Source organism: Hirundo rustica, chromosome 1 (assembly GCF_015227805.2).
Source record: "Hirundo rustica isolate bHirRus1 chromosome 1, bHirRus1.pri.v3, whole genome shotgun sequence".
Lineage (NCBI taxonomy): Eukaryota > Metazoa > Chordata > Aves > Passeriformes > Hirundinidae > Hirundo > Hirundo rustica.
Window position 1 is genome coordinate 125,225,368 of NC_053450.1, and position 20,299 is coordinate 125,245,666.

Consider the following 20,299-nt stretch of genomic DNA (forward strand, 5'->3'; position numbering starts at 1 on the left):
ATAAACTGTTTTTCTACATGCACTAAGCTGTGTAATTAAAAGGAAATTACATTGTCTGAAATAACTTGGGGGAGGGACAACTGAGGACACTTTGAAGTGGTTTCTTTATATTCATACATGATCTCACACAAGACCTCTGAGCCCTGGAGAAAAGGCTGTGATGTGATGTGATGATAACCTTCTTGGGTCCACTCTGATCCACTAGCTTTAGCAGGATCTCTGTAAAGGTGGGAGGGGTGGGGCACTGCAGAGAGACAAGAAATATAAATTTATTCATAGGACTGCCCTAATTCCTGTAGTACTAATTGTTACCTGTTGCTCTGTGTGAAATTATTGTGTCTTGAACATTGGTAATGACAGATTGCTCTGCTCAGGGACTCCCCTTTCCTTCCCCTTCCCCTTCCCCTTCCCCTTCCCCTTCCTCTTCCCCTTCCCCGGCTTGCACTGAGCAATGGATACTAATATGGCAGAGCAGAAAAGTGCTACTAATCAGGAAAATATGTAGGACAGCCCTTTGCACCTTGGAATTCCCTGGTGTATTTTAACCAGTAATGATTGTACTGTGGTCACAAAGCACACAGCAAAAGTTATTGTGTGCACTACTCACATGCTCCCCAGATAAGTAAGAACTTCCCTGGACTTTTCCTTGTCTTATGTTATAAATGGCAGCAGAAAGAGAAGGACAGTATTTTGGAAGTCTGAACTCAAAGGAAGATGCATTTTCCACCACTGCAATTTTTTTTTTTTTTTTTCCCAATAATAAATAGTATCAGACTTCTAAGTTTGGCTGTTATTAAACCATTTTACCAAATAAATGAAGATGTGGGAGACAGAGACACTATGAGGTGTGTGTGTATCAGTAATTTTCTGCTATGTTATACACAGCTAGTTTACCTGTATCTGGTTTCTGCTCATGGCAGGAAAGGGAAGACAAACACAGCAGCGTCAAAGGCTGCCAGGAGGTGTTATGAATCCCTGCCTTGCTCCAGTTAATTGCCTTTTCAGGGTGTGAGCACTTGAGAGAAGGGCCCTTGTGATTTTTATGCAATTATTTTCATCCCTTTGGTCTTACTGACAGTTCTCTTCCCACTTTCAAGTCCTGTTCTCATTCACTGATTTTTCTGAGTGGTCTGGGACAAGTTGTTTGCAGATGGATTTCTAAGGTGTTAGCACATGTTTACACAATTCTTACAGTAGGGGTGGAAGACATTGGAATATAGTTATCAGTTTCTTTGTGGTCTTCCCATCTTGGTTTGGAGTTTGGAGTTACCGTCAAAGGTAACCTTCCAACCCGAACTATTCTGTGATTTTATGATATGTTAACTTGTCTATCTCCATTTTCCTCCATCCCTACCCTTCCTTATGTTGTGCATTAAACAATCAGTTTGTTGGTACAAGGCTCTGCTTTTTATGTATTTGTATAAAGCTTAGCAGATGGATGCTATTCCAGTTAGTTTTACCAGAATATCAATGAAAAAGTAAAAGAAAACTCTGATTTGGGACACAACATAATACAAACACAAGCTCTGAGGCTGAGAATTGGATTTTTATTTTTAATATTTTTTTACATTTTCAGTCCAATAACAATTGTTACAATCACAGAGTTTGTTCACAAGAAAAGCTAGGTAAAATTCTATGGCCTTAATTCTTCATAGGATGAGGAAAGATGATTGTTTTTTGTTTGTTTGTTTTTGTTTTTGTTTTTGTTTTGCTTTGAAATCTATGAGTGAATCAGATTTAGTGATTCTGAAATTATCAGCCATAGCATTTGCCAGATTTTTATGCCTGTGGTGCCAAAAATTGTGTCTTGGACCAGGTGGGTCTGTGAGGCTGAAAAACCTAAATGGTTTCTAGGTGGCAAATTTTATCTCTCCTAACATGTAGAAAGTGCAGCAAAAGTTCACTCTGTTTCCCTGTAGGCAAAAAATTCACTTATGGATTATGGGTTAAGCCTCAGGTTTTTTAAAACGTTAATCTCTAAAGAATTCTGAAATTAAATTACTTGCATGGATGCTAGTGATTCAACATACTGAATGATGATGATAGATATTATCATTTTAAAATATTGCTAAAATCAACAATTTGAGATGAATCTGCTCTGTAAAATAAAATTATCTGAACCAGTTTTCACAACAGATCAAACTACTTAGTTACATTTATCAAGACTTTTGGGGCATAATGTAATTTTTTCTTGGTGTGGAGTGAAATCTCCTGAAGTTCTGAAGATTAGAACTTGCAATATGTTAGACAAATGTCTTATGTTCTCTTTGATGACCTTCTGTGTGATACTTTTCACTTCTGCTGGACGTGACATAGCTGTATGATAGCTAACAGAAAACCACTACACTATAAGAGATGTTTAGATCATAATGATTCAAGTTTGAGCAAAGTTGTACATATTTCTATTTTTTACAGATGAAGGAACCTATGCATATACAACCCTGGGTGGTGATCTGTCAGGAGCTGACCTAAACTAACTTCATGCTGGCCAACATTTGGACCATGCATCTCCAAGAATATTTGCCAAATAAAAGCTTAGATGAAGTTTTGGAAACAGAATATATTTAATTTAAGTATTGGCTGACATACTTCATGCTTTTCTTTCCCTTTCTGTATTAGACAACACTTTGTTAGAGAGTCTGGTGTTCTGCAAATATCTGCTTGTCATCATCAGTGACCTGAAATACAGATGAATAATTTCCATAAAAGGGAGGCTGAAAAACAAGTTCAATAAATTGCACAATCAGCATTACGTGTGTCTGTAGGATAGAGATAAAACAAATAACAGGAGTCTCCTGACTCACTACAGCCAAGGAAAAATGCCTTAAGCAAAGTTACTTGGTGTCATGCAGCAAGGTGCACATCAAGGTGTGTGCTACATTTGCTGTTTGTAAGCTAAATGTTAAAAGGATGTTTATGATATTTAGGACACCATAACACTTGTATACATTTATTCAAGGAACCACTGACAGAGATGGCAAGGATATATGTGCAGTGGTAGGAGTGAGCTGATTGACCTAAACAGTCCTTCAATTGCACTGTAAACATATTGTATATGTTGATCTCTACAGGCAAAAAAAAAAAAAAAAAATTCTGACACAACCCCCCCCCCAATTTGTTTAGGAAAAACTAAACAGTGGAATTTTGTATATATGGTTCTGCAGAATTTCACATAACAGAACACACATTTTGAACCTTATCATCTTGAGGTGTCGGAGCTAGTTAAAGGTGTGAAACTCAAGACTTGCTGCCAAGGAGCTGAGATGGGTGAGGGAATGCTTTGATCATCAAAGTCAGTGACCTTATGGAAGGGCTGTGAATTCTCCCTCCCACGTTGTGGTACAAATGGAGCAAGGACAGTAAACTTACGAAGGTGAGATGAGAAAATGTTTTTCTTTAGGTCTGGCATTTGGAAGGTGTTCCTGAATAGGCTGAATTCTCTGACCTAACACATGGCAGGTGCCTTCAGGTTCCTAACCAGGAAAATTGAAGCACTGAAAAGCTATTGTAAATGAGGTCTGGATTTTAGTTTATTTCACTTGTAACCTTGTAACCTTGTTTCTTTTCTGTCTTAAGCAAAGGCATCTGTGCTGTTACTGATCAGACTGAAACAGGCCAGCTAGAAAAACTCCAGCTTCCCAGAAACATAGATTCCCCTCCAAAAAATGACCTGTGCCGGTACCTGTAGAGACTTTGTGCCCTGGGCTGTTTAGTGATATTTGAGATATATTTGAATCTGTTCCTTTCAATCTGCTGTAGCCAATGTAGGGTACACTGTTGGTAGTTTCCTCCAGCAGGGAGAGATTATCCTCCCCTCCTGCAAGCCAGGCTGTCAGAAAAACAAACCTAGACATCGCATGTAAATTTCATTTCCAAGTAGTAGTTCTGAAATTAATGTGGTTTTGCATGATGTATAAATATCCTAGTGGTCTCAAATAATTTTTCTGTAATATCTGTATTCTGACAATAGCCTGTAGAGCAGTTTCACTTTGTATACCAGATGATTATGCCTTCTAGTGGGTGGAGCATCACATGGATACAGAGGTGGGTTTAGATGACAAATGACACCAGGGTTTCTTTTTCATGTAGGAAACCAGTGAAATCAAGGAGCTTCAGCTTTTTCAAAGACTTAATAGTATAAAATATAAAAATAAAATATTGGACTAGTCTGTATACAATCAAAAGGTGAGCATGCTCAGTGTCTGCGAATGGAGAAGCAAAAAAAAAAAAAAGATTGACACTGGGATTGTCACAAGGCTTAAGAGTTTCCACTTCTTTCACCAGTTTTCTTGGTGAAAATTATTTTTCTTCTTGTAAAAGTTCTTGGAAAAATACAAGAGTGATTGGAGTTGTAGATTTGTTTTGGTTTAGGTTTTTTGTTTGTTTGTTTGTTGTTGATCTGTTTGGGGTTTTTTTTTGTTGTTGTTTTTTGGGGTTTTTTTTTTGGAAGGGGGGAAGGGGACAGCCCAAGGGAGAAGCTGGACATAACATACTGTATAAATGCTGTGATTCTAAGAGTTACTGATCTACAGCCTTTCACTTCCACTGGAAAGACAATAACTTCAACTGTGGTAAAAAAATAGAAAAGCTTGCTGAGACAATAATTGAAATAAAATTCTGGGCAGATATTTTGAATTGATGGAGTATAATAACAGCATAATTGAGTCATTGACCTGGAGATTTTCTGCAGAGGTGCTGAGAGGCTCTTTTTAGGAATTTGATAAGTTTGCTTTCAGTCCAACTTTCTAAGCAATTTGTGACTTCATCTCTTTAGCCATTGTTTTTATTTCAGGATGTCAGCCAGATTTTTTGGGACAAATGAAAATTTTTCTTTGCATGTAAAAGGATGAAATTTATGATAATTTAGGGATTAGGGGTTTTTTAGCGTTATTTTTTGCCCTTTGACATGTGACTGGGATGGAGAGTGTTTACAATAGAGTTTGAGCTACTGACATCCTCATTTTCTGTGCTATGCTCATTCCCTCAAAATCTCTAACACAGTGACATAGCCAGTGAAGCTGTGTGGAGATAGGGAAGGAAATAAAGAAGGAAGCAACAGCTTTATGCCTTCTTTCTGTTTGCACCATTGCCATATTAAATTCAGAGAAGAAATTACATTATTAACATTAAGCTTTCTTTATGGCAAATGGTATGCCAAGATGTCATAGAGATGTGAGGGATAGATTGCTTGCATCATTAGGCACCCCTCAGTGTATAGTGCCAGGTCATACTATTCCTGAGCAATTACAACTCTCTCAGCTGCTTTATCAAATTTTGTCTTCAGTGATGTTGGCTCAGAAGGAAGAGCAGGAACCAGTGGGAGGATAGGGTGCCTGTAGCAACCTAGGGACACCAGGAAAAGCAAGTTGGAGCCAGGAAAAGCAAGTTGGAGCTCTGCTGTTTTTATCTGCTTTCAGGGGGAATAGAAACAACATGAGATAAAAGTCAGCACAGGAATGCCGGGGCTAATGTGGCATCCAATTTGTTTTACAAACATCTCACTGATTGATTTTGGAGATCAGCCAACTGTCAGGTGAGAACCTCAGGAATGGCTTCTGTGTCTGAGTTGTTCAGGGACCCAGGACAAGGGAATACACCGCCTTAAGATGCTGCCAGTGGGGAACACTATCAATCGCAATATAGTAATGCAGTTTTCCTGGATGAGAAAACTGGCTTTCCACTGAGGATACTACATCTAGGCTAATGGTGTGCATCACCAGAAGGAAAACTGCTGCTCAAAACACAGTTGGATACTGCAGGGCAGTGTAGAGAATGAAGATGGTTAAAGAATATAGGGATGGGAGGAAGAAGAGACTTGGAACAATTATCTCTTACACGTCTTGCTTTCACTTCTGTAGAGAGTAATTTGTTGAAGAGTGACCGTAACTCCTGTAAAAAAGTGGATGAGATTGAACATGATACTCTACTTATTGTACCAAACATTAATGACCAAAAGTATAGATGTCCTCCTCTAAACAGGTAGGAATAGACAGTACAATGGATGAGCCTGTAAAGCAGCTAGATTTTAAAACTTAATTTAGATGCATAAGGGCATGCAATTTATTGGACACTTGCCTCAAATCTTCCCAAACTTGATTTCTCCTTTAGAAGAATATCCCCAGTGACAATGAACACTATATTTATTTTTTTGTTGTTGTTTAATAGAATCACTCTCTTTTTGGTTCTAAAAATACCAGCAATACATGAAGTAGCAATTCCTCATTTTCATAATTAGGATTTCTTCCTTTTTCTTCTGAAATATACAATTTTCTGTAATTAGAGATGGATCACTAAATGGGACCTGATATTGCATGGCAGTTTATCTTTGACTTCATGTTTGGTGCTGGATCTTTATCATTTTAGACTTGATCTGGCAGTCATATTTCTGTGAAAGTATTCAGTTAAAACTATTAAAGAGTAGTAGCTGAGAGTAGAGTTCAGAGGCTCAAATATCCTTCTTTAGTAGAGAAACTATCCATGTTTTTAAACATGTATCCTATTTGATAGAAATAATTGGGCCTTTTCTTGTCAAGAGCATGTGTGATTGTTATGTAAAGGGAGAGTCTGCAGCATAATGAGAGGTGCTCTTTTTGGCTTTTAGAGAACAAAATGCATTTTTATGAATTCCCTTCCCTTCTTCCCTTCAAAATTACATTGTCAAAAATAGCTTTAAAATATTGGCAGGTGTAACTTCACGGACAGCTCAGACTATTATTAACAACACAGGCACAAATGTTTTAAATGCAATGATGTCTCACTTCTGGAGAAAAGATCTAACCAAACTTTGGGAACTGTAATTACCATAAAAAGCAACAAAGGAAAAGTTCATGTTCTGCAGTATATCTTGGAAGTTGTCTCTGTGATTGAGACTCCCTCTCTGATTCTCTTTTTGCCATGTTCCTAGAGTATCAAGGATTATTAAACAAGTCCTTCAGTCAAAACAGATCAATACACAAAAAATAAGCAACAGTCTTTCCTTGTGAATACTATTGCAATCTATCAAACATACTCCTTGTGCTGGTACACATTCCCTGTGTCTGTTATGTGGTCAGTCAAGCAGAGCAAAATGTAATTTGTGGGCGTATTGAAGAATGATTATGCTTGGAGTTATTAACTCTCTGAACTAACCTCTAATTATAACCAGAGGAATTCTTGCCAAATGGATTTACTTTCTTCTACTATATTTAATACAATTATTTTCCCCAAACACATAGTTGTCTGTTATATTAATTTTTTTCCACATTGAGCTCATCATGTGTCACACATTTTCCATTGTTTCTGCCATCTCAGTATTTATCTTCCTTTATATTTCCCAAGAGAGACGGAACAAGTGATTGACGTTTCCCCCCTCTTCACCATGCCATTCTTGCCCTACACAGCTGGGGTACCTTTTTTGCTAGTTTATGCATTTTGAAAGCTTGCCTAACATAGTTTAAACCTTGCCAAGTAAATTCTTCATGTGCGTTACTGTGTAATTCATTTTTGTGTTGGTATGCGTCTTGGATTTTTTTTGGTGCCACTCCAAGTTAACCAACATCAAACCAAAGTGGTTCCATGTAAAAAGGTCTACCTGACAGTACAGACTTTCTGACATGTTTTTCCTTTGTGTTGAGGCAGAATTTGTGATGCCTATGGAAAGAAGATTTTCTAGTACCTCATCTCATCAAAGGCATTGTACACAGCACATTGTAGTCTCCCCTGTATCCTTCTCTGTGTACTCACCTCAGTTTGTTGAAACCAGGATGCCAGAAGCCTAAGGCACCTTTTACATGCCTGGATATCAGGTTCATTTCTCTGCAAGGCTCTCATTGCGTATTTTGCTCATGCATCTTTAATCTACACCTGCCCAAAATAAAGTGTTGCTATCCAGGCAGCACACTGCCAGGCAATTTAGTTCCAAAGTTGGATGTTCAAGACTGGATCCTGACATAGTGTCAGCCACGTCACTTTGTCATATCATTCCTAGACTGAAATAGCAGAAAAAACATCCTACGTATTTGCAACATATCCAGATGATTTGGGTGCTCAAATTCCATTCTTAATATTAATTACAATAATAATTTCAAGAGTTTTAAGAGCTGTGAGCAACTAAAACACTGGTCTTTCTCTTTGGGTGGTTTCCTTGATGTATTCTGCTTTACCGTGATGCTGTGAAGAGAGCACAGCTCTTGCAGGATTTTTTTATCACATCATTGGGCCAGATGAGATGTTTAAATGTTGAAAGTCAAGAGGGATTTCTTCTCCATCTGTGCTCAGCCCTTAAATTTAAAAGTAATTATTTCTATGAAACATGTAACTCAGAGTGCCTGATTGCCAATCCTATGGAAGAACTGAAGAACTACTTCACTATTTGACCTGGGTTTGATTGTCTGGAAAGTGGATACTTTGCTTGCTTTCTGGCTGGATAGTAGATGTGCTGTTTTCTATATATAACTGGAAAAGCTGGAAGAATGTTGCCAGAATCAAGCTTTGTTTTTTTTTTTTTTTTTTTTTTTTTTTTTTTTTTTTCCTTTTTGGTCATGCCCCAGTGACTCTGAGGCATACAAAGGATTTCAGTTTGTGCTACTGTTACTTCTGTCTCTCACCACTGCTTCCTGCCCTCAAAGACCTCAGCTCGTATCTATCCTGCTCAAAGATGATTTGTGGCATTAACAGAGCCTTTCCTAGGGAAGGACACAAGAAATACTGTGCAGAGTTGGGAGCACTCTCTAAGCCATGTTAGTGGGCAGATGTCTCAGCCTTTATCTCCACTAGCCACTGACAGGCAAGATACTCAGTTACAAACCCAGTGTAATTCCTGTAAGCAGCCTGGATGTGAGAAAAAGTCTAACTTAGTGGAAAAAGAAGAAAAAATCAGGGTAATGAAATATAGAGTACTTTGGAGGTATTATGTACTTAAAATCCTGTGATCACAGCTATAGTTCACAGGCACATAAATAGCTAACAGAGATTTTGAGAATCCCGGTAGCTCCCACTTCTCTAGGTTGATTAAAAATGTTGATAGTTGAGGTTTCTGTGTCATCCTAGCAAACATTAAGAGTATTTAAGGAAAAGCAGCGGGGCTCTAGTTCACACGCAGAACATGGTAGATACAGGCTTTGCCTTGCTCTGAAATGTTTAATGCATTAATTATGGTGACACTGAAACACTTGGGGCACCTAGAAATGGAAGTTTTATTTTGTAATGAAGCTGCTAAATTAAAGGTGTTCCTTATGGAGTACTTTCAATATCCACTTTGAAGGAACAGCTGTCAGCTTCAGTCAGTAGCACATGACAAAATTTATAGTATTGTAATCTCTTAGTGAAGGAACTATCTGTGCTTCCAAAGCATGTACAAGTAAACACATTAAGTGAGAACACAGTGTGATTTTTAACTATTGTTTTTACAGGTGTAAGGATATCCATAGAAGGATTAGGGTAATGGACTTCCAATGTTTTCTCTGTTCACAAATAAGAAGAAATATTGCCATTTCATAATGCAAAGTTGGATCCTTTCATTAATTTTTTAGTGAGATCTTTACTTTCCATTTCCTGTTCTTGAAGAAGTTATTTAGTAAAGTAAGTAGAAGGCAACAATTTTCTTTTTTTCCTGAGGTTTAAGTGAAAAAGGGGAGTATTTCAGAACAGTAGCTAAAATCCAAAGGACAACGTCAAAATTTAACTACACATTCCTGAGGGTTTTGGGGAAGCAATATTCTCAAATGTGAAGTTTATAATTGAAAATAAATACACTTATGCTTCTAACAAGCAGTTTTAGAAGTGTAGATATGTGGAAGGGAAGGAAGGATACTTGTCTTGTGGAGGGAGTGTCTACGGTGTAGCTATTTTTATTTGCATAGTGCTTCCCAAACAGGCTGAAAAGCAGTCAGTTCTGGGTTATGCAGACCTGAGCAGAGGCTATAAAAACCCACCTGCAAAACAGTGGAAACCTACTGAGAGGATGACCCATTTCAATTCCCATTTTTGTTGCGCTGAGAGTGCCAGCTCTATCCTTTAGCTGCAGCTCAGGTGAAGTATTATGAGCAGTGATTGTGTCAGTTCCAAGCAGCCATTCAGACAAAAGTTTGATCTGCAGAAAATCTAAGCCCTGGGTTCAGTGTGAATGCCTCTGCTGCTCCCACAGGGTGATAAATTTTCAGAACATTGAAAAAGTAGGTACCAAACTTGACAACTATTTAACAACAGAGTAAACAAGTAGATATATTTACTGAAAATTCCTTTCTACAATTACAGTCAAAATGGCAAGGTATTGGGTCATACTAAATCATTAATGTTGGTGCTGAGTATTAGCACGTTAGGGGTTAAGTACTTTCAATACTGAACATTAAAAGCCAATTTTGTCTCTGTTCAAAGTGAGATACAAATACATTTCCTTGACTGCCTCACATGCACCAGACTAAAATGAATCTAAGAATTCCTCACTTCCGCTGAATGTTCCATTTGCTATGCTGTAGGCTGTTGCCTGCAGTACCACGGTACAGCTCTGAAATCAAAGATTAGCAACTCGGGTCCAAGAGCCTCTCATTGAACTCTGAGCTGCATAATGCTGTTCTAGGACTCAAGAGCCAAGGGGCAGTTAAAATATGGCTTATTGCTGTAGCTGATGTTTACTCAAAAATATGTTTATCTGCTGAGAATGGTCAGTGGTTTAAGTTTGTTGGTGTTGTGCAGTACTTCTGAAACAATCCCTCTTCTGTGTATTGCGTTCTCTTTAGAATTCCTTTTCTCCTCTCTATATAATAGAATTTAAATAATGCAGTATACTCAGTATTTGGTTAGACGAGGAGCATTTTATTTAACATTCTGCTGCATTTATGTTTCTCCTTTTTCAGAAAGAAACTTGAAAGTCTAACAACCCAACCTATATATGTAGGAAGTTATTTTCCCCCATCTAACCCAAAAATGAGCCTGGGGAATGAGACACATCATCATCACCCGTGTCTGTTTCTTGCTCTGTCACTGCTAATGCATAAACTTCACCCTCAGGATACAAAGGCCATGAATCTCTTCAAATAAGGGTGGCACTGGCTGTGGGGAACATGTAGAAGTCCATGAGGAGACATGGCCACAGGAGAGCTCTGCTCTTACCAAAAGATGCTTTTGAAAAAGATTAAGATAGAATGGAATATAAATTGCTAGTGTTTTGCTCTGGGATGTTGATACTTAAAAAAACCCAATAGGATGGGATGTGTTCTCTCTTATTTTTAAGGCAAAGGCAGTGGGAAAGGGTTTGCCTTTGGGCTTTTTTTATTTTTCTTCATTACCACTGTTTTAGGCACAACAGGATATGGGTTTTTTTGGTAGTGAGTCTGGGAAAAAAAAGTGCACTTGAATTTTGAAAGACGTGGAAGAAATTTCTGGAGGCATTCTACGCAGCAAAAATGCCGTCTACAGCAAATCTGTCTCCTGACTCTGTCAAACTGAACTTTCTACCCAAGACTTTTTTTCTTCCTCTTTGGCATTTAGTGCATTTCTTTTCCTCTGTAACAGTGCTGCCAGCAGCGCTCTGGGTCCTGGTTGCATGGGTCAAGCAATCCCCAGCAGAACACACCTGGCTAACAGTTGCTTGCCCTCATACAAAAAGTGTCACATCTCTCAGCAGTCACTCAGGTTCACTCACTGGTCACCTCCACAGCTGATCTCTTTCCAACCTCCACTTCTTCATTCCCTCCTGACTTCCCACTCTGAGTTGACATGCCATCAGTCAAAGAACTCCTTGCACCATTAAACACTTGTCTGTTTACATCTTTCTTTCTTATTCAGTTGCTACAGCAAATGAAAAGCTTGGTCTCTGGTTCTTCCTATACAGAGCTCCCTCTTCTTGCATCAAAAGCTTTTTATACCTTTCTCTTTTGATGTTGATAAGTATGGCTGTATATCCCACATGAATCGATCTCACTTCTCTTGTCAATGACTGTTCTTTAGAATTTGTTCAGGTAAGTTCCTACTTAATAGGTTTGTGCTATCAAAAGTTTAATTTGGGATGTTATTTTATCATAGAATGTATCCATGGAAAAAGGGTAAGCTTTTGGTTTTCTTATTTTCTTAGTCCCATAGAAAGAAACTGGGCCTTTAGCCATTCCCAGCACTCAGGCTGGAACAGAGAAGAGGTGGGACCCAACCCTGGTGTCAGCTCATGTAACCTTGTGCAGGAGGGTATTGCCCAGTACCCAGGGGTGTGTATACAGCTTGTCCACAGCATTTCCCACATCCCTTGACATGCTGGCCAAATGTGGTCATCTTCTGCCCAGGAATGTTTATATATCCCCCCTTCTCTCATCCTCTGCTTGGCTGGCCTGAAAACATGAGTCAATCACAAAGGATCCCTCATCATACCAAGAAATGCTTTCATGCGGGTAGAGGGTTATTTTTGAGAGTGGTTTTCCTTTTCAGTATCTGTGTTTTCTATCTTATGCCAGGCTAGTGATGAACATTTTGAGGAATTCCCAGAAGGAACTTTTAGGAAATGGTTTATTCTATTTGTAGAAGTCCTTATTGTTTAAAAAAAACTTCCAGATGCAGTCTTGTTGTCATGTTTCTTTCAATACAATCCCCCTGTGTAAAGAGATTGTTTTTCTTTCTTCCTTCCTCTCTTCTTCTCCCTTCTCTGTGGGTTTCCTTTCTTAGTCTCTGTACATTTGCACTCTTGTGCCCTTTCTTCATCCCTATTTACTGCCTCCCACTTTATGCAGCTACTGAAATAATGTGTTTTAACTATTTAAGGACTGTTCGTAAATGCGCTTGTGAATTATCAGTAAATTTCCAGTCAGAGATTAGTGCTGGCAGCAAGTACACTGGTACTGTAAGATGAAGACTTAACTTTTTGCACAATTATTGAGATTTTAGACTATGGATACTGTATGCTGGCATGATTAAACATCCACAGTGTGTATATAGAAGCAGAGATAAAAAATCTTGCATGTTTATACAATACGTTCTGGTTTTCAACATTTTGAGATGCAGCAGCAAAGCAAAATTCATTTCCTTTGAAGGAGTCTGTATATACCATCAAATGTACTCACTTATCTGTGACAGGTGAAATGGTGACATCTTTATACAGATGTGGAATGCCATATCTCGGAATTAATGGTGTTGCAATTAAGGAAGCATTTTATTTTCCAGTTTTGTTCTGGTGGCATAGTAGTAGCAGAAGCCAGAATGTATTGGCATTGGAGGCTAGCCTTACCAAATCAGTACTCCAAAGGCCAAATTAAAGAGCTTTCTGGTAACCAAGGAACCTGAAAGTCCATATAGCCCTTGGAGGTGCTGGATGACTGTTTGAGCTTTGCCTGACCTCAGTCTTGCAGGTTGCTTGTGTACAAAACAGCACCTGAACAGACTGCCACTAGCTGAAGGTACCTCTTGTGGTAAGAGCAAAAAGTACCAATTTACATTTGCAGTGATGAAATGAGATATCTTAAACCATGGCATTGTACAATGAAAACAAGCAGCAGGCTTCTGCTTTCTGTGCAGTAATGCTTGGATATAAAATATGCTTTCTTTTCCCATAACTCACCTGTTAGAACTGGAACTGAAAATTCCTTCTTCTTACAGCCGCAGTTAAACAGGCCCAATTTTTTTTTCCTTCATTTTAAATATGATAAAATTAAATCTTCTTAGACTGCAATGTCTGTATGCTGCAGGAGTAACAGGCTACCAGGCTACAGTATTTCACACTCCTGAACAAAGCTGACTATGGTATCCTATGTATGAACCAAAAACTTTCTGGATTTTTTCCTTCTCTCTTCCTCCCTCTTTTTTTTTTTTTTTTTTTTTTTTTTTTTTTTTTTTTTTTTTTTTTTTTTTTTTGGTGTGTGTGTGTGGTTTTGTTTGTTTGTTTTGTGTGTGTGTGTGTTGTGTTTTGTTTTGTTTGTTTGTATTTTTTGTTGTTTTCTTTTTGTTTTTGTCTCAGTTTTTTCCCCAGACATCTTAATATATCTGTTGATCATCAGCATTTATATCTCACTATGTATAGGATGTGTGAGGGGATTCTTGGAAAGTCAGTAGGTGATGTCTTGTTTTTTAGTACTAACTTGAAGAGCTGTTTGGCACAAAAGATCTCTCATTGAATTTCTCTAGCTTCTGTTTCTGGGATACAGTAATTGCAGCATGTAGGATACTAAATGCTCGCTTGAAACTTCTGTAACTCCTCTTTCTGTAGGAGGCACAACAACTCCTGCTTTCCTCAGCATTAGACAATGTACTTTGAGGGGCTCATGCTTCTGTTGCCTGCCTCAAAAGGGACTGCACCAAAATTAAACAGAACTTCTTGCAGCCAGAAGAAGGAAGAAGAGAGACCTGAATATCCTCTCTTAGGCTGTTGCTGTGCTGGTATAGTCTCTAAGAAAGGATACTTTAACTCATTCTTAGACTGACTAAAAGGAAATCTGACCTGATCTTCTTTCAGGAAGGCATATAAGAAGAATAATAAAGCAGAAAGGGATGAAAATACTTTCTATTAATTGGCATGGAAAGTAACAGACCTAGACCCTTTAATAATTCTACTCAAACTTACCTGAAAACAGGAGGTGGGATATCTATTTTATTTTAAAAAAAAGTTTTATTCAAGACCTGAATGGAAGTTATTGTGTAATTGGCTCAGTTCCAATTGCAAGACACTTAATTTTGTGAGTTATTGGACTTCACTATGGCCTGGCGTATCATATTGTGTTGCAGCTCTTTGATGCACATATGATTGGGTTTGATGTACATATGATGTACATATGATTGTAAGACTCAGGATTTTGACATGCTTGGTCAGAGTTCATAAATTTACTCATAAGCTATGCCTTCACTTTTTTTTTCATGTCACACTACAGGAATTAAGCTCAACAGTTTCCCTTTTTGCAAATTGCATACTTGGTGATGTTTTATATGCTTAACTGTCTTCTAGGAGGAAAATTCTTCCAGTAGTGGAACAGATTCCCTAAGCAGTGGAGAAATTCCACGAAGCCGGTCAGAGGGGACTTTGATTGATGTGGATGACCAGACACCTTCAGACAGCTACAGTATGGCTCTTCTGTTATTTCCTGTACTAAGGCTCTCCAACAAAAGTCTTTAGTTCTGCCAAACTCTGGGTCAGGCAAGTCAGGAAGAAGAGTTGAAATCTTTAATGTTACATTACTGGGGGTCAAGGTGAGGAAGAGAAGAGGAAGTTCTTAGCCAAACTAGATTAATTTAGGATTTTAAGAACATGAAGGCAGGGTAATTTTGAAGTTGGCTTTATTTAAAAACTGGAGTCTTGGCACAGTTGATTTAATCTCCATCCTGTTTTAACCCCAAAGCTGAGAAAACTTTGCCCTCCACAAGGCAGTCATTCTCTTAGCTTCTTGTCCAGTAGCAGATACATCAGCAAGCCTGACACTTGCTGTGTAAGTTGTGGAGCAGGAATTATTTCTTTGCTTGCATGCTGCACCCCAGTAATTGTGCTCTTGCTTTGGCATGAGAAAGTGTCTGTCCTAGGGACTCAGGCTCTGACAGTTTTCTGCTCTCATTTTTCTTGTAGAAACACGGCCTTCAGGATGAGGAAAAAAACTCAAAGAAAATGCTTATGTTTATATTGGGGTTAGTTAATCTATATTTTTAATAAGCAATACTGATTTGACTATAATAACATTACAGCACAAGAGAAGATTTTGGCCTATGGGCAGAGACAAAAGAGATTTTCAGTGGGTGGTAGAACAATGTATCCTTCTCTGGTGACCCTGGTCAAGGCAAGAGGAAAAGGAGGCTGCCTCTGGGCTTAATCCCCCTGGCAGCTCACCTGGAGGGCTCATGTTAAGACAATGTTAGAGCTTTGTAGATAGGCAGCTGGCAAACAGGTAAATTCTACCTTGGTACTTCCAAACTGGCAATTTTCTGGAACCATGGAAAGACTTCATGGTTTTGGCTTTTTTATTACAATTTGAAAAAGGAAACAAAAAGAGAAGTACTAACATTTATTTTTTTAAAATTTCTTTTTGTGGGTGTATACACTGTCATACTTGCATTTGAGCAATATAGCGTAGCCTTGGAAATGGAAAGTATTGTGGAAAGTGTAATAATGTAAGCTATAGATATGGAAAAAAAAATAGATATAATGACTTTTCCCTCTAAAATTTAAACTCTGCAAGAATGTATAAATAAGGGATGGTATAGCCTCTGTATATAGGAAAAAAGGGCAAAGTGAAATACTAGAAACCCTTAGCATAAAAGGTTGCAAATAGTCCATTGCAAGAAGGGTGAGTTGCCATCAATGGTAAACTAGCTTCTCTGAACAATTGTTAATATAAAATGTAAGGATGTAAGGATGTTTCTTCAGAAAAAATAGATATTACTGCTAATAATGAACATTTTTATTAGAAAACATAAGAAAATATCACTTATACACCTGTATTTGTCTATTTAAATGCAATCTAAGAAAATTAGTAGTCACACAATCATTTCTCTCCAAACTTCAAGCTGTACCAGGTCTCATAAATTATATCAATTATTGTTTTCTAATGGAAAGCTAAAAAAGTTCCTCATGGAGATAAAAAGTTCCTCATACATGGAGATAATTTATAAGAGTGCTGTTATCAGTTAAATGCACATACACTGCCATGAAAAGGAATCTTGAGTAACGCATTTATCTGTACAGTCTGCAGTGTTTGAAAGATGAAACTGCAGTTGTTTAATCTTTGCAAAGAGACAGACACAAAGTAAATAAATCCACAGCATTTTGTAAGAGGCCAAAGATTAATGGAATATAATGGTTTGAACCTTATGGAACTTTATCATACTCAAAGCCAATTAATAATCATACAAGTTGATTATGATCAACACCTCAAAGATGCTTTACATCCTTCAACACCAATTTGTTATTCAGCACTAATTTGTTAGCACTCTTCCTATTAAGAAAAAAATCTTAATTAAATCGATACTGTTTAGAAACCTGAAGTACAGAAATTATCTATGTGTATTTGAGAAGGAAAATTTAGTTACCTCTTAGTTTAGCAGAGTATTAGTTGGACATGAATGGAACCTCTCAAGCCTCTGCGCTTTAGGAAATGATTCTTTTTTCTTTTAAACAGATGCCAATGAAAGTAAACTCAATTTGGATATTGACTGGCCTGGTGTATTCAAACAACATGCCCAAGTTGTTTCCAAGACTAATCCTTTCTGGAATGAACTGTCAGGATCCAACCCTTTTGTACATGACATAGCTGCTTCCAACAGAAATGAAAATAATAAACGTCTTTCCTTGTTAAAGGAAAAACCTTATTTGTTCTCTAAAATTTCTAGCAATAGAGACTCTTTGGATTCCTCAGGCGATGAGCTGGATATTGACTGTCTCCTAAGAAAGACTTCAGCAAGAAGATCTGGACGATCCATGAGTGTCTCTGACTTCCTGGATATAGTCGATAACCGAAGATTTAATCCTCACAAGACAGCACCTCAAAAAGCCACAGCTTCTGATATGACATGGCTTCAAAGTGACCGTGAAGCCTACAAAATGGCTTGGCTGTGTCACCGACAGCTCACGCGGTCCTGCCTGGATTTAGAAGCCATGAGCCACAGCCCTGGATGGGCGCAAACGCAAGCTACAGACATTCATGTAGTTTGTAAACTGAACCACGAAGGGGGTTCAGTACAGCTACCTGACTCAGATATCAACATTCATGTCCCTGTGGGTCATGTATTACCAGGAGAATTCCAAGAAGTTGGTTTAAAGGCTATCCTTAACCCTCCATTGTCATGCAACAATGAGCTGTCCAGCACAGTAAGCCCTCTGATAGAACTTACACTGAGCAATCTCAACACGAGCAAAGCCATTTTCCTAGAAGTGAAAGTAGCGGCTAAAGTGAAGAATGATCCGCTCAGCCAAGTTATGAGCGACATTGTGTGTTTTTTCAGTCTGAGCAAAGAAGGACCTTTTAAGAAGCTAGAGAACTGCTATATTTATCAAGATACCATACAAGTAAAGCTAACGGACCTAAGTCATGTGATGTATGCAGTGATTGCCATACAAGCAAGCAAAATCCAGTCTCCAGCAACTAATGTGTGGGACTATGTTGATAGAACAGTCTCAGTTGGAATTTATGGTCCCAAATATATTCATCCATCTTTTACAGCAGTTTTTACAGTCTTTGGTCATAACTACATCCCAGGAAGACTCACAATTTGTGATATAAAAAAAGGGGGGAAAAGTATGCCTCCTGTGGTATTTCAGCTGTGGGGAAAGCATACATTTCTGCTTGAAAAGCCACAAGATCTAAACATTTCTTTGATATCCTGTGATCCAGACTTTCAAGTAAAAATGGATGATCAAAGCAAAAACATTAAAAAGGAGGAGTTGAAAACTGGTGAAATGGTCCGCCAACAATTCCTGTTTTCCATGCTCGGATGCAGGGAGATGCATTTCTTTGTTTTCCTTGTTCAGATTAAAATCTTGAAAAGTAGTCAAGTAACACAGTTCCATGTTACGACTCCTGATCCAGCTCCAAAATTAACTGGAATTATTAATAGGCCAAAGTGCCTACAAAACCGCAAAGAAATCAAATCTGCACCATGGCTTTTGATACCAACAATAAAATATCCAAAGTTTCAAGACAAAAGTCTGAGTGTCAATACTTATGCAGTGGCTTTGAAAACTGTGTTGCGTCAAAACAAGATTGACTATTTGCTGGAATATTTTAAAGGAGACACAATAGCACTGCTTGGTGAAGATAAAGTTAAAGCCATTGGACAAACTAAAATGAAAGAGTGGTATGTGGGAGTTCTCAGAAGAAAGATTGGTCTTGTACATTGCAAAAATGTAAAAGTGATTTCTAAAGAACAAGCTATGGACACTGCTGATAGTGAGCTAACAACCAAGAATCTTGTGGAACAAATTGCATTGCCATTCAAAAAATTGACTTATATCTACTCAGTAGTCCTATCTACAGTATCAGAGAATGTTTATGATTGGAGAGCTTTAGCTGAGGTGTTGGGATACTCACATATGTCTTTGGATGACTTTAATGAGGCACATATTAATAAAGAATCAGAAAGAGTTGCACACGTTGTGAAGAAGATGAAGCAAGACTGCCATGCTAACAAAAAAAAGAGATTATTTCTTTATGAACTCATTGTTGTAAGTATTGCATGAACTAACTGGCTTATTGGGAATGTATTGCCAAGAAACTACTCAGTATAATGTAGGAAAAAGAAAACATGATTCTGTATCCTTGCAGGATCTTTATAAACCTGAATATATTACTAGAAGTTGTAGACACCAATCGGTGGAAGATACATCTCTTATGAAGAATAACGCTTTGATCAATTAATTCTGAACAATCTTCTGTTAATGCTCCAGGAGCTATGTTCATTTTGCAGGTTGACTAAGATGACTTTTTTGGTTTTTAAATAGCCACCATTGAAATAGTTTTTTCTTTTGTCTTGGTAAATTGCTTTCCTGAGAAATTCATATTCCTGTTGCAAATTATTAAGTAACATTATTATACTGTGGGAATTCCACTATACATTCATAAATATAGATAGATATCATCTATATCTACATCTATATCTGCATCTATCTATATCTATGTCTGTATATGTCTATATCTATCTATCTAGACATTTGTCTATGCTAAGTTGGATATCTAACTTAGCTTCATATGTTTAAAAGGGACATCTCGATCCAAATGTTGAGCGCAAGATTTTCTATCCACACCTTACAACTTCACAGTCAATGTTGTAGTGGCTTGAGAAAGATATTTCAGTATATATTTCCATGGACCTCATTTGGAAGCCGTCAGACAACTTCTATGTGACTAAATACTGTCAAATGTGAATCAAAAGTTGATTCTAATTACTTCCAGTTTATAAGTTGCACTCTTAACAATCCTAATTTACTTACTGATCTGTGTGCAAATTAATTTGAAATGAATGGTCACTTAATACTCTCCTTGGCTCTGACAGGAAAAAAAAAACTTGACCAACCTATTAAGGAACAGAAGATAATTAAATATCTGATAAGAAAAGAAAATATTACAAAATGGATGTTTAAAAACTCACATTGTAGCTATTCATCTAAAGCCTTTTGACTATCCTGAGCTGTAAACCTCCACTGAGTTTGCTTCTCATAACTAGTCCATTCCCTTTGAAGTGTTGACAGGAATATCAGCAGGATTCAGAAAATTTTGGTAGCAGTGGCTACTTACAATTCTTAAGAGCACATCAACCTTTGTGGAATAAAACTGAACCAGTATGAAGTATGGCAAAGTCTGTCATGTCTCTTTACAAAAAGGAGAGGGGGACCTAAAGGTGAAAATTGTCCAAACTTTTAACTGAATACAGT

At 37.8% G+C, this 20,299-nt stretch overlaps 1 protein-coding gene across 1 annotated transcript in view; it reads left to right on the forward strand.

Moving 5' to 3' along the window:
• MACC1 (MET transcriptional regulator MACC1) overlaps positions 1–20,299 on the forward strand; it is a 43,175-nt gene that overhangs the window by 16,004 nt on the left and 6,872 nt on the right. Inside the window, exons 2-3 of the mRNA XM_040061092.1 lie at positions 14,894–15,008; positions 17,052–19,093. Coding sequence (XP_039917026.1) covers positions 14,894–15,008; positions 17,052–19,093 — 2,157 coding nt within the window. The remainder of the gene's footprint in view (positions 1–14,893; positions 15,009–17,051; positions 19,094–20,299) is intronic.